Source organism: Eleutherodactylus coqui, chromosome 2 (genome assembly GCF_035609145.1).
Source record: "Eleutherodactylus coqui strain aEleCoq1 chromosome 2, aEleCoq1.hap1, whole genome shotgun sequence".
Taxonomy (NCBI): Eukaryota; Metazoa; Chordata; class Amphibia; order Anura; family Eleutherodactylidae; genus Eleutherodactylus; species Eleutherodactylus coqui.
In genome coordinates, this window is record NC_089838.1 from 203,818,916 (window position 1) to 203,836,912 (window position 17,997).

Below are 17,997 nucleotides of genomic sequence, written 5' to 3' on the forward strand. Positions count from 1 at the left end.
AACAGCACTCCCCACGGAGAACATAGCGTGAAGTCCCTGCTAACAGCTCTTCTGCTGAATGATGGATTTTATGCCAAACATAAAATTATCGTTTGGCATAAAAGTGAAAGATGGGCACATTTACACGCAACGTTTATCGCTAAAAAGATGTATTTTGAGCGATAATCATTGTGTGTAAAGGGGCCTTAAGGTTCTTGGTAATTTTCTACTGTTCAAGGTGTGCTCTAATAATGGGGTGTGTTTATTTTCCAGTTTGTACAATTTTCTCTTTTGAAAAGCTTAAAGGGGTTGTCCCGAGGCAGCAAGTGGGTCTATACACTTCTGTATGGCCATAATAATGCACTTTGTAATATACATTGTGCATTAATTATGAGCCATACAGAAGTTATAAAAAGTTTTTTACTTACCTGCTCCGTTGCTGGCGTCCTCGTTCCCATGGAGCCGACTAATTTTTGGCCTCCGATGGCCAAATTAGCCGCGCTTGCGCAGTCCGGGTCTTCAGCAGTCTTCTATGGAGCCGCTCGTGCCAGAGAGCGGCTCCGTGTAGCTCCGCCCCGTCACGTGCCGATTCCAGCCAATCAGGAGGCTGGAATCGGCAGTGGACCGCACAGAAGAGCTGCGGTCCACGGAAGCAGAGGATCCCGGCGGCCATCTTCAGCGGTAAGTATTGAAGTCACCGGACCGCCGGGATTCAGGTAAGCGCTGTGCGGGTGGTTTTTTTAACCCCTGCATCGGGGTTGTCTCGCGCCGAACGGGGGGGGGGTTTAAAAAAAAAAAAACCCGTTTCGGCGCGGGACATCTCCTTTAATGAAAAAGAATACAAATAAAATATATTCAAATTGGCTCATTCATAATTGTATATTCATTTTTTTTCAATGATAATTTAAAGAAAATGGTAAAAATTCTTAAAGATATAATCAAAGTTTTCTGTTCTACCAGTTTCTTTTCTCTGACACATCTAAAATGTACTAAAAACGTGATAGTCACATAAATTATTAATTCACATTCAAAATGTCAGCCCATTTGGTTGTTCTTGTTTCTGGTTAAGTTTGAGATCCAAGTTGGTGGATTTATTGGTGAATTACAGAATACACACTCTTCATATATAAGTCAATCTTACTATGAAGATCGTTTCCTGGAATGTGAAAGAGCTTAAGTCCCCGCAAAAGCGTACGCTAATACTTCGTCACTTAAAAAGGTTAAAGACAGACATTGCTTTGCTCCAAGAAACGCATTTAGCTGAGACCGATCATTATCGCATGCGAAGGCTATGGGCGGGGGAAGTACATGGGTCGCCTGCTGTTCACTCAAAATCCGTGGTGATAATGCTCATTAAAAAGGATTAGGTTTAACGATACAGGAACACTGAAACGACTTGAATGGCAGGATCCTACATGTACGCGTTAAAACCAGTTTAGAAGAATCTAGTATTTAGAATGTCTACGGCCCCAATGGGAGTAATAAACAGTTCTTTGCGGATCTGTCATACAGGATCCTGACAGACATGGTGGATCATAAATTAGTGGGAGGTGATTTTAATTCAGTACTCAGAGCAGTAGAAGATCGCCGGAGCCATGTCACAAGTAGAAATACCTTTGGATACCATGATGTCACTGTTATGATCGTGTGGGCAGACTATATATGGAGATTCCCTACATATCTAGTTGAGGATGAGACTTTTCGATCATTGTTGCATTGTTGGTGGTTGGAATATATGTCAGATAACGAGGCGCACTCTGGTAACCACCAATTGTTATGGGCTACAGCTAAAGCTGTTCTTAGAAAAACATGAAAGATAAGATAGATTACTTTAGTGCACTCTGGTCATGGCTGGGGACAGTGATGGAAAAAATGGGGTTTAAGGGCCCCTTTTGTTCATACATATGGAACTTATAAGCCTCTCCTCAGGCACAAATATACACTCCTGGATATCTTTCTCCCAGGTTCCCACTACATAAGGGTACCAGGCAGGGGTGCCCTCTTTCCCTGCTGCTCTTTAATATTGCAATAGAACCATTGGCATGTATGCTGAATAGAGATGGAGATATAGAGGGAATCAGGATCCGCGTCAGAACTGTCAAATCTATGTTGTTTGCAGATGATATTTCACTGGCACGAGTTTTCGCCTTACTCGAATCATTCGGGAGACAATCAGGTTTTAGGGTTAACACCACAAAATGCGAACTATTAGATATTTCTCCCTGGGGTACTATACATAATATAGACATGAAAAAAATCCCTGTCACCGTAGCAAAGACCTCCATTAAATATCTAGGGATAAACATAGGTAAGGTCCCCAAAAGCTCATATAAGTTGAACTATCCCCCAATAACACACAAAATTACAAATTAACTTCACAAGTGGAATAATTTTCCGTTATCATTTTTGAGGCGATGCCATTTGGTCAAAACGATTAGTTTCCCGAGGCTCCTTTACCCTCTACAAGCCACCCCACTCTTACTAAAATGAAAGGATTTGGGAAAACTTTACACTGCATTTACATTTATTTGGTCTCACAAACGCCCATGTATCTCTTTGAAAAATCTTATGCTTCCCGAAAATAGGGAGGAGGGAGGGGCTCAACTTCCTGGATATACGTGCATACAATGTGGCTAGCCTTATGCGCCACTCGCTGGATTGGTTACAGAAGTCCAACTACTTTTCAAATTATAAGATAGAAACAGAATTGCTACACCCCTGGAGTCTAAATGCCCTCTTGCATACAGGTTTTACCAATCTCCCACTAGAAGCTAAATACACTATTGGAGCTTGGAAAATAACCCGTAAAGCTTACGGTATATCGTTCAAATTATCAAAACAGATGGATTTATGGGGACACCCAGAGTTCAGGGAGGGTCAGGATAATAAAATGTTTGAATTATGGTGAAGGAGAGGCTTTATGATGGTCCAACATCTTCTTCACCATAAGGAGCCTAGATACAGAACATTCAAGGAGATGCGCAATACATATGATCTACCCGCGTCTCACTTCCTGCCGTATGCACAAATATGGAACTTCCTGCACCTTAGACTTAAGGATGTCACAAAAGAGGTGATAAGTAACCCTGTTGATTTACTTGTGCGAAAGCCACCACAGAGACATTCGATTTCAGGTCTGTACTCTAAATTTAGGGAAGGGTGGGCAGTACCAGACAATTCTTGACTGTTCAAAAGATGGGTACGGGAGCTCCGGGACCCCAAGACACCTCAGGGGATTGTCGAAGGATTAATCTCCATAAGAAAAGCCATAACAAATTAAAGATGGTGGGACACCTACTTTAAAATTATACATGGTGCGATAGATTGCAGGCGTGTCCTAGATGCTCCCAACCAAAATCCCATATTTTTGCACGGTATCTGGCATTGTCCTAAAATTAAATCCTTTTGGAAGAGGACTTGGGCACTTGTGCAGGACGTTGGGGGATTATCGATACAGTTAACACCGCAAGTCTGTGTATTTCACTCTCTTCCTAATCAGACAAAAACTCTAATATGACACACACTATTCTTATAATAAGCAAAAGGTGTTTGTTGATAAATTGGCTACAAGCCAAACTCCCGACAGTATCAGATATAATACAACAGTTAAAACACATGTTAAGAATGGAAAGATTGGAAATAGAAAGGTGTGCAGAGTCCCGAACATCAACGTTTTTAAAAAAAATAGCAGGTCTTTATAGAGATAAGTAAAGAGATGAGATTAGCGCTCCAATACAAGGTGGAGGAAATGGCAGAGTAGGGAAAAAAGGGAAATCCAATTGGACTCACCCCAGATGTACCGGACCCTGTGAAAGGTCACGGTGCGTCTAATGATCCTGGAAAGCAATAATTATCCACGGTGGAAGCTGTGATGTCGTCAAGGAGTCCCAATCACTGGTCAAAAAGACATCCCAATGGGGGAGAGCATCGCAGGGTAACTCTAGGTAGAATGTATACCAGAGGCAGCAAAGGCAGTAGACAATAGGTTAGAAATCCCCCCCCCCCATGCTCCAGTAACCGGATAGGTGAAATGAGAAGGAAAAAGGAACTTACTTAGCAGGGGTGTCAGTGGAATTGACACCCCTGGATATCCTGGTCGGCTCGTAGAAATAAGTCTTGTCCAAGTTGCGACGAGAAAAGATCATTTATTCACAAGGTGCAGAAACGCATTGCACCTTCTGAATAAATGACCTTTTCTCGTCGCAACTTGGACAAGATTTTATTTCTACGAGCCGACCAGGATATCCAGGGGTGTCAATTCCACTGACATCCCTGCTAAGTAAGTTCCTTTTGCCTTCTCATTTCACCTATCCGGTTACTGGAGCACGGGGTTTTTTTTTCTAACCTATTGTCTACAGGTCTTTATAGAGAAGTTTCTAGACTCAAACGAGATCCCTGAATGTATGCGGCCGTTTAGCAACACAACCTGGTACTATACCCAAGCTGACGCAATTAGATTAGGGAGACTAAAAGTAACATAAATCAATCAATAATCTTTGACCACACAGAAGACAGTGTGTTCAAGGGACAACTATAGCTCTGGACTCCGAATCCATGTAGCCCTAAGATGAGTTAAGTTAAATTAAAATTAGTTAATGAAGAATCAAGGAAGTCACAGGATGATACACTAGTAATTTCCACCATTTTTTAATTTCATTTCACTGAATTTTTGTTTTTTTTTGTTGTTCAGGTTAGATGTTGTTAAGTTATATAATCTGTAGAATTACATCTCATACAGTTTATTACAGCCAACACCCTGCAGCAATAGCTGCAATCAGCCGCGCAGCTGATCGTCTCTATTAAAAATGACCAAATATGGGATTGACAAGGCAACTGTTAGGTGGATTCACAACTGGCTGAGTGATCGTACTCAAAGAGTGGTCATAAATGGCTGCACATCCAAGTAGAAGAATATATCAAGTGGGGTACCACAAGGCTCTGACCTAGGCCCAGTGTTGTTCAACATTTTTATAAAATAACTGGAGGAGGGAATTGATGGGAAACTGATCAAATTTGCCGACGACACAAAGCTAGGAGGGATGGCTAACACCAGGGAAGAGAAAGAGAGTATTCAAAAAGATCTAGAAAAGCTTGAACAGTGGACGTCGACTAACAGAATGGTATTTAACAAGGAGAAATGCAGAGTCCTAAATCTGGGCAAAGAAAAAAGCACATACAGAATGGGAGGAATTGGGCTAAGCAGCTGCACATGTGAAAAAGACTTGGTATACTAATAAATCATAGACTGAACATGACTCAACAATGTGATGCAGCAGCCAAAAAGGCAAACAAAATTCTGGGATGTATTAGGAGAAGCACAAAGTCTAGATTACGTGAGGTAATTACCCCCTCTACTCTTTCTTAGTCAGACCTAATCTGAATTACCGTGTCCAGTTCTGGGCACCTCACTTTATAAAAGACATTGACAAACTGTTCAGAGAAGACACGCTGTTACCTGAGTGGCCCATCTCCTCCCCACAGTATAGTATGAGCCAGGCAGGAGTCTGGCCACTCAGGCAGTAGGGAAGACTCTCTCCGGGAATTTCAGTGTAGGGCTGCAAGGGGAGAAACGGTCACGGCCCTGACAGCTCTAGCTACTACAGTGACTTAGGAGCACAATCACAACTGCAACCCCTATAGCTATGCCACTGACCGCATTGGCCATGTGCCTTACGATTTGCAACATCGCTCCCATTGTTGACCAGTGATGCCAGTAGTATGTCACATGACTGCTGAGGTCGGTGATTTGCGGCAGTGTTTACAAGGTGCTTGCTTGTAAAAAAGAATGGGGCACCACTGCTGGATCAGTTGGGAGATTAAAGAAGTGAGAAGTGTTTTTTATTTATAGCATTTGCTGCTGGTTTAATTTTATTTTTTGCCAGAGAAACCAAATAATCCCCTTAAGGTCCAGGTAACTTGAACTTTTAGAACCAGCCTACATGTTGTTTGGTTTAAATATTCTTATGGCAAGTTGAACTTTCAACACTACATGCTAATTTTATGGCTGGCAACATTTTGTGAAAAATAAAGATTGATAGTGTTTTAACATTATGAAACCAACACCATAACTTACGCAATAAATTTGACACCCGTCCCACATAAATTAATAGGCTAAAAGGTACTTTTTATATGTAGTAAAACTAAAGGTTTCACCTATATCAACCATAATAATATAAAACATGCAATAATAATCAGATTAAAAAAAAGAAAAAGCAAAATGAATCACACGATACGTTTTCCCTAGAAAAGGAGCTGCACATCCTGTACTTGGTGGTGCATAGAAGAGATAAGTGCAGTGTCTCCCAGAAAGCCATCAAAAGGTTAGCAGCATAAGGCAGGGACCTGCACAATTCAGCTATTGTCTGTGATACCCCATATTGCTGTAACATATGTCAGCATGAGGGAACACGTTATAACAAGACGCTTAAGGCACATACAGACACGTCTTGCCCTTTCAGCTTCTCTGAAGTTTTTTCATGGCTTGAAGCATTATTTTTGGCAAAACACAAGGATGTAATCACAAAATCATACTGCCCTCATCTTGCACTGAACACAACGTAACATATGGAGGTACTATTTTCATACAAAAAGTTTTAAAAACTGTAATTACTAATCATAAATGTATGAAAATATTTATTTACAAAAGCTACAAGTTCCATAAAATCAGAGAATCTGATAAATACATTCTGCTGTTGTTCACTAGTTACATACAGGGTAATTATCTATGAAAGTAGCTTTACTTATTTGTATTGATTAGTATTATAGCTGTGTTTTACGTCAAGAAGCAGGTAGAAAAAAACAGCTGCTAAAGGCACCTCTAACTTTCTTTCTACAACCCCCTACTTTTTGTTCCTTTTCCTCAATGGTCTCTGGATGATACTTTTACAGTACACTAGCAAACTTATCTCTGTGGCAAATGGACATGGCAGATTCAGCACCAGGGTAGAGGCGAAGTCTGAGAGACACTGAGGCATGAATAGTTTTTATGGACATAAGTCCTGGTATACAGGGTCCTGGCAAAGAGAAAGAGGGCTGCATCAGTGAGTTCCTAAAAACACTTACCAGAAGATTTATATTGGGAGACTCCTGACTCTAAAGCTGCATTCACACGTTGCAGATTTCAATGCAGATCTGCTGCCGATTTCACCCTTTCAACTGAATTCAAATTGAAGGGGTGAAATCTCCCGAAAATCTGCAGCAAATTAGTGACGTGTGAATGCGCTTTCAGTGGGTGAACAAAATCCACTATTTCTGCACATTTGAACATTTTGTTAAAAAAAAAAATACTTAATGAAAAAAATGCAAGCAGCATGCTTTGCTTATACAATAAGCTGACACAAAAATGGCTGATTGCTAACAAGTTTTTCTGTTTATTCTAGAAGCAGCACCACCTTTGTCCATAGACTGTGCCTGGCATTGCAGTCAAGCCACAATCACTCTAACCATTCACTTCCAAGGACATAGGTCATATGTTATGGCTTGAAATGACCACAACAACTAGAATATAAGGGCAATCACTTGATATCATATTAATGTTCGTAGTCTCAGGTATCAAATTATACCAGCACTCACTTGAAGTTTGAGGGCAGGATGAAAAGTTTTACTTTCTGGTACTGTGTCCGTGTAGGGGAGCGGTGAGGGAGTTGGAGGTAAAAGTGAAAGCAGGAAAAAGGAACAGAATCTGCTTCTATCATCTCTTCTCTTCTACAGCTCCCAGTGATAGGGAAGTTTTGTTCATATTATAACCCCCTCTTATGGGCACTCAGACTGCCACAAGAGTATAGTGTGTAAAATATATACTGAGAATTGAATATGAATCAACATAGAACCGTAAATCTGTTTTGGAGGAACAAACAAAAACTGAATGATGTTCTAGGGTGGACATATACTTTATAGGCATTGTCCAGGATTAGAAAAAGATGACTTTCTAAAAAGCATTCTTTCTAAAGGAGCTCCACATCTGTCCACAGCTTGTGTGGTATATTGCAGCTCATCCCCTCACACTTCAATGGCGCTGAGTGGCAATACGAGGCCCACGCCAAGGACATGGGTGGCGTGGCTTCTGGATAAAAGCAGCAATCTTTTACTAATCCTGGACAAGCCCTTTAAGCTGCTAATAAATCAATAAACATGAGGATGAAGTTAGAGACCATTTACTTGTCTGGTCATGGACATACAAAACAACATTTTTGATATCATTTTTCTATCCTCGTTTATACATCCCTTAAATAAATTATGTATCAGATCTACAAATAATCACAGTATACGTTTTCCCCTGGAAATGGGAAACAGTTACGGAAGGGGTTAAACATGGGTGGATACAGTATCAGCTTAGCTTTTTCTTGTAAGAAAATCTATATGTATTTCTATTAGGAGTTTGTCTGCGGCCATAGCCTGAGGGATAGTTTATATAAAAACAAAAGCTTTAAGACATCCGCAGAGCAGAAGGAAATCTTTCTGCAGCTCATCAAAAAATCACTTGCTAAAGAATGAGTAACCTGGAAAAAAGCCTACACATTGTCATGTTAGTTTAATGGAGGCATTTCTTATGTGCTCTATCCAGGTGACACGCAGGTCGAAGATCCATTCGTAGTTGAAAGGCGCGCAAACACCGAATCTTTATGACATACGGTAAAATGTATACTAGTTCATAAGGGAATGAAGCACTAAAGCACAGACATGTACACCCCTCACTACCTGGAGATAGAAGTACCCGACTTTTTCTCAGTTGTCTTCATATAATAGATAGATGTTGGTGTAAGATGAAAAAAAAGTAGCTAATAAAGAGCTAAAAATATGTAGTGTTGCTGCGTGCGTGCGTGCTGCCTCTAATGTAATCTAAGGAATAATATTAACAAAATGTAAAACTATCTCATGCTTTTTCTTCTGCTATAGTTTTCTGCATGTTTGTGGAGCAAGAAAAGCATCTTTAGAATATAAGACATCTTACATTCTTTGCAGGAGATTTTGTTATTATTCATCTTAGGGGGCTCCTTCATAACACTACTTTTCATGTAAAAAGTTTTCATGGTTTTGTTTTAAGCATTTTTTTAATAGTGTTTTTAATTTTGTTACATTTTAAACAATTTTTAGGATGTTTTCAAGTTCTACAGAAAAGCCGATAGAAAAAAGCTAAGAAAAACAACATACACAAACTACAGTGTTTTGAAAAAAGACAAAACACCAATGATGTGAAAAACATTACAAAAACACCAAAACCCAAAACGCTGTGTACACTTTTGTACAAATATGCAGTTACATCTCAGACAGATATGCAAATGATTTGTGATATGATTAGATGAATGGACTTGCCAAATGAGTCCTTTAAAAATGGTGCCACCCCTGACCTATAAAAAGGCTCTGAGAGGCTACTTGTTGTAGTGGACCTCTTTTTCCGCTTGTGTAAAGCTTGTTGACCACTAGACGCCTCAGCTAATAGTGAAATCTCTTTGATTGTGTTGTAGAGTTTGACAGGGGCACATTACTCGAATGCGAGATCCTGCATGGTCGTATTAACAAATTGCCCACTGTTCTGACCAGACTGCTCGGAGGTGTTGGGACCAGTGGATGCATGAGAGCACGCACACAAGGCGACCGGACTCAGGACGCCCCTGACAGACCACCAGTAGAGAGGATTATCTGATCAGCCGAAAAGCAGCTTTAACTGTTTCAATTTGTGGCCTTTCCAAGAGAGACATAATTCTCTTCTTTAAACAAAACAATAGAAAAATAAAACGCCAAATGGGTCGACTAGGTGTTTTCTTGATCCTTTCTGCCATGTCTATTCTCTGTTTACGTAATTACAAACAAAATACTGCCCCTTTCAGAATAGATGCTTAGTATACACTCTGAGGTTGAGGCCACAAGTCAATGTGTTTTTCTGTGACATTTGCGAAATTGCAGCAAAACAGAGACAGAACCACGCTGTATGGACTCACAATAAGCCTAGTCACAAACATGAGATTTTGTATTGTTTGACATATTACTGCAGCAGAATGTTGTCAATTGGTAAACAAAGTAAACCGATCGTTTTGACTGAGATGTATTTTGCAGCATGGGCAGCTATAGAAATGTCATTGCAGGAATAAAGCAAAAGGTTTGAACAACCTTCACAGTTGTTAAATTTCATAACTTTCTGACAACTGCATGATAGGTTCACTGAGTTCAATACCTGTCCCATCCATGTTGTCCTTTAACTTTTCATTAAGGCCTTAGTATACAACGTACACGGATGGATGAACTGATGGATTGGAGAATGTAATGACAGATATTGCACTGCAACATTAAAAGTATTGTACGTAATGAATGTTTCACAGACAAGCAAACAAAGACTCCCATTAAATGTCCCTAAACAATCAAATTTCCATCTGATTCAAAAGAAGTTGTGTAAATTATTTAAGTCACATACATAGATTTTCAATTACCAAACGACTTGGCTCGAGGACAGATTTGCACACCAAAGTCTGACTATGAATGCAGTGACTAAATATCATACAATTCTGAGTAGTGATGAATTAGAAATGAAATTTTTAATGAAATATTAAGCGTGCTTTGCAGCTGGCGAGACGAGAAGCTTCACAAACTACTTAGGATTTCTTAAAATCAAAATAAGCCAAAATGGTTTTATAGCTAGAGTTGAAACAAAACTGAGAATTTTTAGGCATAAGGTATTTTATAAAACCAAGAGCAAAAGCTTTATGGTCATTTAAAATACCCAAGGCTTTCATAGTTAGAAACAATGTAGGACATAAAATAGCAATTAAACAACTAAATGCTGTAGAAAGGAAAAAGAAAGCACCACTACCCCCAGTAAAGTACTTACTGCACCTAACAGTTAAAAGGATAAAAACATCTAGCAAGCTGAAAACCTGAGCAACTTGATGTGGGCCTGGGCTACACACTGCCAAAGAACACCGTGTTGGCCTGGCCGCTGCGCAAGTAATAGAAGTGAATGTAGTTGCATTGTACCTCTGTTTCACGATAAGTGCTGTGGATCCGCTGACATTCGGGTCCCTCTTCTGCCACTTAAGATGACCACAGCACTTGGAGAGTGTGCACTGCTAACCTAAGACACTTAATGTTCCTCTTAGATTGGCTATAGTACTTGTTTAAATATGTAAAAAGGACAGTAACAGGTACATGTACTACATATTACCCAACTAATGTGCAATTTTTATGTAAAACTGTTGCTTTAAGGCCATTTCTAGAGATTTCCTGCTTGTGCTGGATTAAATAGATTTTAAATATATATGCTATAAAACTAATTTTTGAGTGTTTTTTTTTGCAACACAGGGCTTTATGTTTTTATGATTTTTACATATAGCATTTCAGTTTCTTTCTATAATTATTGGGGTTTTAAAATGTGAAGAAATAAAAACAGATTTACGTTTAAACAGATTTAATCATATAGAGAAATAAAAATGGGGGATTTTTATAATACTGTATAATCATTGTATTGTTTTTTATTTTTGCTGCTTCTTTTTTGCTTTAACTTGTTCCTCAGAAGATAAAACTTTTGGGGAACTTAATTTATTTCCATTTAGACTCTATATTTACCTAGAACTGGGGCTTGCAAAGCAGCAACAATCAGGTCTTACTAGACTCAGCAGCTGTCATTTAACTCAGTTTCTGCCAGCGGAGAACCTGACCTGCAGGATCCTCCGTGCAGCCATAGACGTGGGATGAGAAGGTTATTGTTTCTTAGGAGAAAGAATTCCCTTCCCGACCCAAGTCTATAGACCTCTCACTAACCAAGACAGAACCCTACTGCACACTGGTGAGGGGCAATCACCCCAAAACAGCTGTCTGTGCATGGTTGGCGTTGGCTCATAATTCCCAGTCATTGTTACCAGGCTTGCTAAAAGGTCTGACATTAACTTGCAGGAATACTGCCTTCCAATAGGTGGCGCTGTAGAGGCATTGTTCTATCTTCCTATTTGAATACAAATTACAGTTCATCCCACTAAAAAACAAGCCCTTACACAGCTCCGATGATAAAAAAAAACCTATGGATCTTTGAATTAAAAAGAAGAGTGGTTTATTATCTAAAATTAGAAAAACTTAAAATAGGTCATTTCGGTATCGCTGCAATTGTACTGTTCCATTTTGAAAGGTGGAGATGAAAAAAATGCTAGAAATCACTTCATTGAAGGGGTTGCACCAGAATAGCAAGTTATGCTCTATCCTCTGCACAGAGGGTAACTTACTTATCAGTAGAAATCTCACCGTGTCCTGTATTTTTGGCTCTACTGTTGACTCCCACGTGGATCCAAATTTTTTTGATTTCTCAAAGGATATCGTTGATGCGCATAAATCATGTATACGGTTGTGGTGGAATATATTTAGCTTGGAGGAATATTTCAAAAATGATATTTTCCTTATAGGATTGAGAGTGCAGATTTTTCCGGCACGGGAGGTCACATCTGATTTTTAAAAGCCTTGAGGGACGAGGCTTGGGCAATGCTCTCGTATTGTCATGTGTATGCTGACTGAACATGATAAATAACACTGGCCAACAAATTTATATGAACACTTGTTTTAGTATAATTTGAGTATGCGGATTTCAAATCTGGAGTTAGTTTTTTTACTGTAAGCTCTAGTTTTTTTGCAATTTAGCATTTAACTATTTCACTTTAAGGCATTTTCAACACAACTAAGTACATGGTACACAGGCAAACGAAAACCTTAGTTGATATGAGGTAAATGTTTTTATTATTTACAAAACGTGTAAAGTAATGAACAACTTTCTGACAGGCCACTACAGTCGGCACTAATTCTAGTACGGTAGAAAGTTAAGTTTATAGCTTTTGCGTTTTTGTACTTGCTCAGGGCAATCGCGTTTTATGGACCAGCAGTAGTCTGCCATCACGTTCTTATCCCATCGTCCTTGATAGCTTTCCTCCATTGTACGCACGTCCGGATGGAAGCGTTCTCCCTGCTCATCACTAACATCCCCAAGGTTTTCTGGGAACTGATCGAGATGACTGTTAAGCTAATGCAGCTTAACACTCATGTTGCATCCAAGTTCACGAAAGGCCACTAACATTTTTTTCAACAAGTTCCTCATAATTCTCAGCTTTTTTGTTATCAACAAAATTTTTGGTAACTTCTACAAAAGACATCCATGCTGCCTGCTCCTTCCTATTCGTCTTCTTGACAAATTTCTCATCACGTAAAAGAACATGAATTTGAGGACCGTTGAACACTCCTGCTTTAATTTTCTCAAAAGATAAAGCTGGAAGTGCAGAAACAATATACTGGAAACAATCGCCATCTGTATCCAATGCTCTCACAAACTGCTTCATCAGGCCAAGCTTGATGTGGAGTGGGGGGAAAATTATTCTGTCTCGACTGACGATAGGTTCGCTCACAATGTTTGCTTTTCCTACTTCTAAAGTTTCTCGGTATGGTCACTTCTTTTGTACCCAGTGTTTTTCTCGATCTTTGTTATCCTACATACATATGTAGCACGGATGCTTGGTAAAACCTTTTGTTGCTCAAGAAGAAAGTTAACCATTTTTAGATCCACACAAATGATCCAGTGGTGCTCAAGATATCTCAGTAGATCAATTACTCTCCTGACATCAATGTACTCTTCTCGCAAATTCACAGAGTGTCCAACTGGAACTGAACCGTAGATGTTACCATTGTGCAAGAGAACACACTTCAAGCTACGCTTGGAGCTATCAAGAAACAATCGCCATTCTGCTGCACTGTATGGGTTTATCCCTAATTCATGGAGAAGGCCTGGAATATCGTGAAAAAAAACCAAAATCCTTTTTCTCTGAAAAGAATCTAATAAAATCTTGCTTTCTCTTTCGGCAGTAAGAAACTGTTGCTGAGTGATGTAGCAAATGTTTCTCCTGGAGTCTTGAGGCTAACAGCTCTGACGATTGCTTGGAGAGACCCAAATCACGCACTAAGTCACTCAGTTCTTGTTTATTAAGTTTTTGAGGACGTGAAGACTGTGCCGTGTCAGATGAGGATTCTTCTCTTTCTAGAACCATTTCATCCCCCATATCATGGTCTTCATCATCCTCACTATCTTCACCTCCTACACTTGCAAAGCCTTAGAAAAGTGGAAGCGGGAGATCTTCACCATGTTCTACAGGTCTTATTGCCGAAGGTATATTAGGGTACGTAAATACATGACGATTTTTCTTCCCTACACCTCTTATGCGGACAAGACAAAAATAGCAGTCAGTAATGTGGTCCTTGGGTTCTCGCCAAACCATGGGAACCCCAAAAGGTAGACCCTTTCATTTTCCTTTTGTCCAGTCACAAAGCATTTCTTCTTAACAGTTATGGCACACAATATGTGGAGCCCATTTCTTGTCCTGGTCGCCAAGAGGAATATTTAGAATCAAAATTGGGCAGTTTTGTGGCTAGACTTAAAGATGTCGTGCCCTCACACCCTACTTTTGTTCTTCAGACACAACTGATGGTCTTTTGGATTTAACCTTCGAGTATTATTATTGCCAAAGGTGGAAAGGATTTCCTTATGGTGGAGGATTAAGTGTTAGCAACATTTAATTGACACCCTAAGGTACATAAGGCCACAACTCGGCCTCCAGTATATACAAGTCGGCTAGGATTATCTTGCAGCCCTTTTCCTCAGGTGGGTTATGTGATCTTATTCTGACTAGCTGAAATTTCCTAGTCTTTATGTTCCTCTCAAATTAGGCAGTTTTTCAATCAGTAGAATAGCTGTATTATGAATGTATGGATTGTTCCAGGCAGGCTCTACATAGGGGGACAGAAACACCTATCATAGTACTGCTAAGGATTAGCGGTTTCTGTCACACAGTTATAATGAAGGAGATCACAGATCATCTTCCTGACTGTATAGCTTATTAGGTCAATATACAATACAGAAGGCAATGGCAGTGTCCTCTCAGTATGCAGAGATGGTACAGGCTGTAGCTCGTCAAGTGATTCTGTGCTGATACATCATTGGAAAGATAGCATAGCATAGAAGAGATAAAGCATGGATAAATCTTTGCATCAAGATGATGCCTGATACACATCAGACAGTAGGCTGCATTATATGGAAGTGACTGCAATCTACAGAAGATACCTCCAGAATGTGACAGGCAGTCAGGTGAGGGGTGCAGTAATGGAAAAATCTATTTTCACCAGTGACCCTTTCAATATTCATAATACGTTAGCTAGAGCCATCAGATGAAGTTTGGCTTTGTTTTAAAAGCTGGAAGAAGAATGACAGCTACACATGGAGTTTGTATAAGTTACCAATATTCGGTTACCACAAAGAGGGTGATCTATGCAGGTGTTTCACTTTACCTCAGGACAAAAGAAGCTCGACTGAATAAATGTTTGGGCATATGTCACAATTAAGATACTATCTGTGTCATTCTGAATAACAACAAACTTCTCAAATGCCAGAAAAGAATGAAGTAAAAGTTGGTACAATTAAAACTAACTGGACATTCAATGCATGGTTTTATAGCAAACGTCAATCTATGAAAGGAGCCAACATACCAATAACTGCTGTATAAGGAGTTCAAGAAGGAATGTGATTTTACTGCTCATAAGGACATAAGTGCAATTCTCTGGACAGGTACTGCACGTCAATATGTAGATGTTCACAGCATTGCAGACAGATCTGTGAAAAACAGGAAACTATTACTAGATATACAGGATTCAAGTTAGACATATATTATATTATACAGTTTCCATAGTATGTAAGGCTGACAGGTGTTATCTAGAGTTGTGTGGATAGCAGATTTTCTTGGAAGATTCAAAACCCACTCCACATATTCACAAAAAGAAAGAAGGTCATGACTTAGGTAAATCCACGGCAGTGCACAGAGTTGCCAACCTCTGGACTATAGGCGAAGCACACAAAACCTAAGTGCTTCATCTGTACAAATAAGGGAGATGGACCAATAACTCTGCAGTGCCACCTATTAGAAGGTAAGAATGCTGCCTAATAATAGGTGGCGCTGTAGAGGTATTGTTCCATCTCCCTTATTTGCATATTACCCAGAGGAGCATGAATGGCCTCATAAGTTTCCTCACTCACTCACCTTGTAGGTGCTATCCCTAAGGAGAAAATATAGAGTTCCTGACCCTCATCTGTACAAGTCACATGGTCAGCACCCATGTCAAAAAACAAGACAATTTGTTGCAAAACAACAGACTGTTTGTGCTACACAATTCTTGACCTTATGGCTCAAACCACTATGTGAGGGGATCCTCATTGTGCTGGTAAAAAAAAAAACAACGTTAGGACTACTATCTTTCTTGTCTGTCCTAGGGTTCCGTATGAAATGCCGAAAACAACATTCAGACGTAACCTTGGATTGAACCATATAGTGTCCTTAGGAAAACATTCATTTCCAGCATTTCAGATAGACAGACAAGCATAGTCGCTATGCTATTCTGTCCAGCTGAAACGTTGGAAGCAAACAGAAACCTGCTGAAACTCAAGCTTGCAGTTTTGGTCTCTGCTTTAGTAATGACAACCTATAATTCTATCCAGGGATACGTCTGAATGCCATTTTTGGCATTTCACACTGAACCCTGGGACTGAAAGGCTGGATGGGTTAAAAAATAAATCATTGATAAATAATAACAATATAATAATCACCTAGTCTCAGTGAGATTTTGGGTGAAAATGGGAAAATCTAGCAGACCACTTAGCTCATAGATGCCCATATTTAACCAGAATTCTTATGTGTGTAATATTTAACATACTAAATTTACAGTATCCAATGCTCCAAATGTTTTCTTGAGAACTATTGCAATTCCATGAAATTGAACTATAAATTCTTTAAAAGAAAAATGCCATTGAGCCTGTCTGCTAAATGATCCCTCATAGCAAATCAGCAGAGGAGCCGTTTTGCATACAACACATTCTTTAAGTCCCCCAGAATGAGAGGTGCTTTTGCAGTTTAGTTTTACCACATCATCTAACAAATGTCTTAAACGTGCTGACAAAATGTTTTTTAGAAAGTATCCTGAGGAGCAGAATGTTATGAGAATTAACAAATCGGGAGAATTCTTTACAAGAACAAACATCTGTCTGACAATAGAGAGGCATTTAATGTTCTTCTAAAATGAAATCTACATTTTCAGAATCATCCCTTTGTTTAATGAAGATGTGTCGATTTGTACCATTGTTCACAAGATGTAACTTTGTAGAAACCACTTTTGCTGTCTCACAGACACACAAGAAAGTCCAGGAAATGATGTAAGATATGGAGTCTAATTTACTGGCGAATGAGCTGAGCTCAGAAGAGCACGGTACATTTTGTCTACATTATGCTGAGGGAACAAACTATGGGGATAAAGTCTGCTGTTTGGTGTCATCAAGCTAACAGTGCATGAAGCCAGTGGAGAGGTGCATGACCTAGGAGATGGACTCCACCTTCCATCTGGCACACCATCTGTCCCAGACACAAAATACAGAGATGGCAGTCACAGTGATCATGTACTAGACCTGTACACCCATAAATCACACCACTGAGAGCCACCGATACAGTATGACTAGAGTGCAGGAGAGATATTGGATATGGCACAAGCTCTTCTCTGCGTTACTCATTTACACACTTGCAGTTATTTTACATTTTTGGCTTGTTTCTAGGCAACAGTTTGACTCAGAAAGTGACATTGTGCCTACAAGTAAGCCACTGCGTATTGTTTTTAGGTCATAAGGACACTACCTTGAGCGCTAATGTGATTTTAGAATTATTAACCAAAATGTTTGTTAACCTTTTCATAACTGGAAGGGTTTTGGAACCTAATGTCTAAAGAAAATATTTTGTGTTTGGAATGCTACATTCTAAAGGTGTTTTTTTAAAAATTCTTAGTGCACCCTGAATATCTTTCTTTTTTAGAACACATAAGGCTTACTTATTATTTAAAGAAATAGAAAAATCAGCATAGCGCCTCAGATTTTTTAAAAAAGGTTTAGGACTCACCTGCTGTAAATACCTGTACCCAAAAAATTAGGTGCGATTTTGTCTAAAAATTTAGACAAAAGATCCCCAACATATG

At 39.4% G+C, this 17,997-nt stretch overlaps 1 protein-coding gene across 2 annotated transcripts in view; it reads right to left on the reverse strand.

The window, feature by feature from the left end:
- SCAPER (S-phase cyclin A associated protein in the ER) overlaps nt 1-17,997 on the reverse strand; it is a 218,932-nt gene that overhangs the window by 38,421 nt on the left and 162,514 nt on the right. For both annotated transcript variants that reach the window (XM_066592259.1, XM_066592258.1), the window contains exon 24: nt 15,478-15,601. In XM_066592259.1, coding sequence (XP_066448356.1) covers nt 15,478-15,601 — 124 coding nt within the window. The remainder of the gene's footprint in view (nt 1-15,477; nt 15,602-17,997) is intronic.